Source organism: Fukomys damarensis, unplaced genomic scaffold (genome assembly GCF_012274545.1).
Source record: "Fukomys damarensis isolate Sample0158 unplaced genomic scaffold, DMR_v1.0_HiC HiC_scaffold_24, whole genome shotgun sequence".
NCBI lineage: Eukaryota > Metazoa > Chordata > Mammalia > Rodentia > Bathyergidae > Fukomys > Fukomys damarensis.
In genome coordinates this window covers 9,941,449-9,944,112 of record NW_022900936.1, presented here as the reverse complement: position 1 = coordinate 9,944,112, position 2,664 = coordinate 9,941,449, and the positions used below count along the sequence as shown (strand labels likewise).

Sequence of the window (2,664 nt, the reverse complement as noted above, 5' to 3'; positions counted from 1 at the left end):
CTAGCTGCGCTGCGCCACACAAGCTGGGCGAGGATCTCCGGAAAGGGGAGGGGGGCTGACTGCACCCCGAAAGGGCCATATCAGGCCTCGAGGCAAGAGTTTCTGCACTGCTCGCCCCGCCGCGGAGCAGGAACCCCACCCACCCCGGGGCACCCGGATTACGCACGGTCTAGACTGCAGACTGGGGGAGGGGCGGTTCCCGGCGGGTTCTAACTAAAGTTGTTTTCCGCGACCACCCTGACTAGCTTGCACTCTCCTGCAGTGCAGTGGGTCGAGGGGAGGCCCACCACACACACACCCCAGCTCCTACCCCAGGGAACGCTCCCTTCCTGTGCCCTCCTTCCGCCACCGCCAGACCCGGGGGCTGAAAGGGTCTCCATCGCTGTCGCCACTTCCCACACCATCCTTTTCGGTCCTAGGCGCCCCGAAATCTGAGTTCTGCCCCTCAGCGACCCAATTCTATGCCTCAGAGTTTGAAACCAATAAAACCCTTTCTGTGGGTGGTGAGGTGAGTGCACCTGCCCAGCTGGAGACAGCGCGACGGCCCCTCCTTCCTCCAGTGTGAACTGCGCTGGGAGTCCGTCTCCCCTCCCCTCCTGCCAAGCTTTCTTGACATCCTCCTCTCCCAGATCTGGCTGTAACTACCTTCGTGACCACGCCTTCTGCTCTCCTCCCTCTACACTAACCTGGGGAATTTCTGCTGAAGCCTGACAATAAATAGGCCCCTGACTTTCAAATTTGTGTGTCCTTGGTACCAGCTGGGTAATAGGTGGTGCTTACGAGGTTATATTCTTCTCACTGCTTTTGTTTATAATTTTCTGCTTAAAAAATAATCTCTGTTTCTAGCCCAAATCGGGGCTTATTAGTCCAGCTGTGTCTCCAAAGTCCCTTCTGGAACATCTCCAGCTAAAATGGGATTGGGGTTTCCTGCCCTAGCTCTAGTCGGAGTACCAGGCGCGTAAGCCAGAAGGACAGCAACCTCAAATTCCCCACGTCAAATTTATCACTAAATCCAGGGTTTATATCTCTGGAAATGAGTCTGAAATCCGCCAGCCCCACCCGACCCCATTGCACTTTCTACGGCCAACTTCATCTGGGTCCCATCACCTGTCCCCACTTCACTCTTGCCTCCCACCTGTCCCTTACCCTGAAATTTCTTTCCATGGCTCTTGGAATAAAATTCAGCCTGGTCACCTAAACTGCCCCACCCACCACCCATGAGGGAGACAGTGCTGTATCGCTTGTGGATGTGGTCATTTTCTTGGGAAATCTTTTAGAAGAAAAATGGCTGCAAATGTTTTCCTTCATTTTTTACAGCTTTAGGGGTAGTACCACCTCCTGAAAATGTCAGGATGAATTCAGTTAATTTCAAGAACATTCTGCAATGGGTCTCGCCTGCTTTTACCAGAGGGAACCTGACTTTCACAGCCCAGTACCATAGGTGAGTCTTTGAGGCTCTTGGCAGGAAGGTGCGATAGGACAGTGACCCTGGGCTAGTTCTGGGCTAGGCCACAGGATGGAAGGAATCTGACGGTGTCATCTGTGTGACTGTAACAGCCCAGGGGAGCCTCCCTGCTGACCTTTTTCTCTCTGTGCAGGGGATTCTTAGGGTCATCCTTTCCCTCTTTTGATTTATTGTGTTTGTTCATGGTTTGTTTATAATAGGGTTGTGGGTAGATAGATATTTTATCTTGTGTGTAGATGGATTAGCCACAGTGGTGCTGTGTGGATCCGAGCTCATCTGTCACAGTTGATGTTGTTTAAGAACAAAATGTTGTTGCTGTCATCTGCGGTTATTGGAGTCGTATTGTTAGAAGCCAACAGTATACAAGTGGAAGCCGTCCAAAAAAACCAAGGCCTGCAGAGCAGTCAGGAAGACCCTTGGTACTATACCAGCTGCCCCCCGCCCCAGTGGCACAGATGAACTGAATTGCACAGTGGGCCCTCAGTGTCCGTGCAGCTGCCTCCCAAAATTGAAAGTCAGACAGCTGTCGGCTGGCAACAGCCCTTGTTCGGAAGGATGACAGTCACCCTAGACGATTATCTCAGCAGGACTGTCCTGCCTAACCGTATTTCCCTGGGTCTAGTGAAGGAAGTCCACACCAGCTCTCTCTTGGCAGCCTGCCACCATCTGCCACAGGCAGACAGGGACACACCTTCACCCAGGTACACACGGCTGCTGGGTGAGCTGACATACATGCTTCCCGTGTGACTCAAACATAGGAAGTGGGCAAACCCTTTGGGGAAGCAGGAGAAAATCCCCGTCTAGATTTTCTTAATCTGCCCTCCTTCCATGTAGCTATTGTTTTAGGAACGCACCCGAGGCCTTCAAGGCCAAACACCTAGAAAAAAGAATAAGCTAATCTTCATCCACATGTTAGGTTTTTAAAAATTTGTTTTTGGGGGCTAGGGATTTAGCTCAGTGGTTCTACCGCCTGCCTCGCAAGCACAAGGACCCAAGTTCAATCCCCGGTACCAGAAAATAAAATTGGTTTTGGTTTAAAATAAGTTCATATTATTACGTGAGGTGTGGTGGCACACGCCTGTAATCCCAGAATTTGGGAGGCTGAGGGAGGCTGAGGCAGGAGGATCGCTGTGAGTTCAAGACCAGCCTGGGCTACAAAGTGAGTTACAGGTCAGTCTCAACTACATAGTGAGGCCCTG

At 51.7% G+C, this 2,664-nt stretch overlaps 1 protein-coding gene across 1 annotated transcript in view; it reads left to right on the top strand.

Moving 5' to 3' along the window:
• The first annotated feature begins 1,292 nt into the window (after nucleotides 1-1,292).
• Nucleotides 1,293-2,664, top strand: part of Il10rb (interleukin 10 receptor subunit beta) — a 24,393-nt gene continuing 23,021 nt past the window's right edge. Inside the window, exon 1 of the mRNA XM_010608658.3 lies at nucleotides 1,293-1,441. Within this exon, the coding sequence (XP_010606960.1) occupies nucleotides 1,353-1,441 (89 nt within the window). The 5' untranslated portion in view covers nucleotides 1,293-1,352. The remainder of the gene's footprint in view (nucleotides 1,442-2,664) is intronic.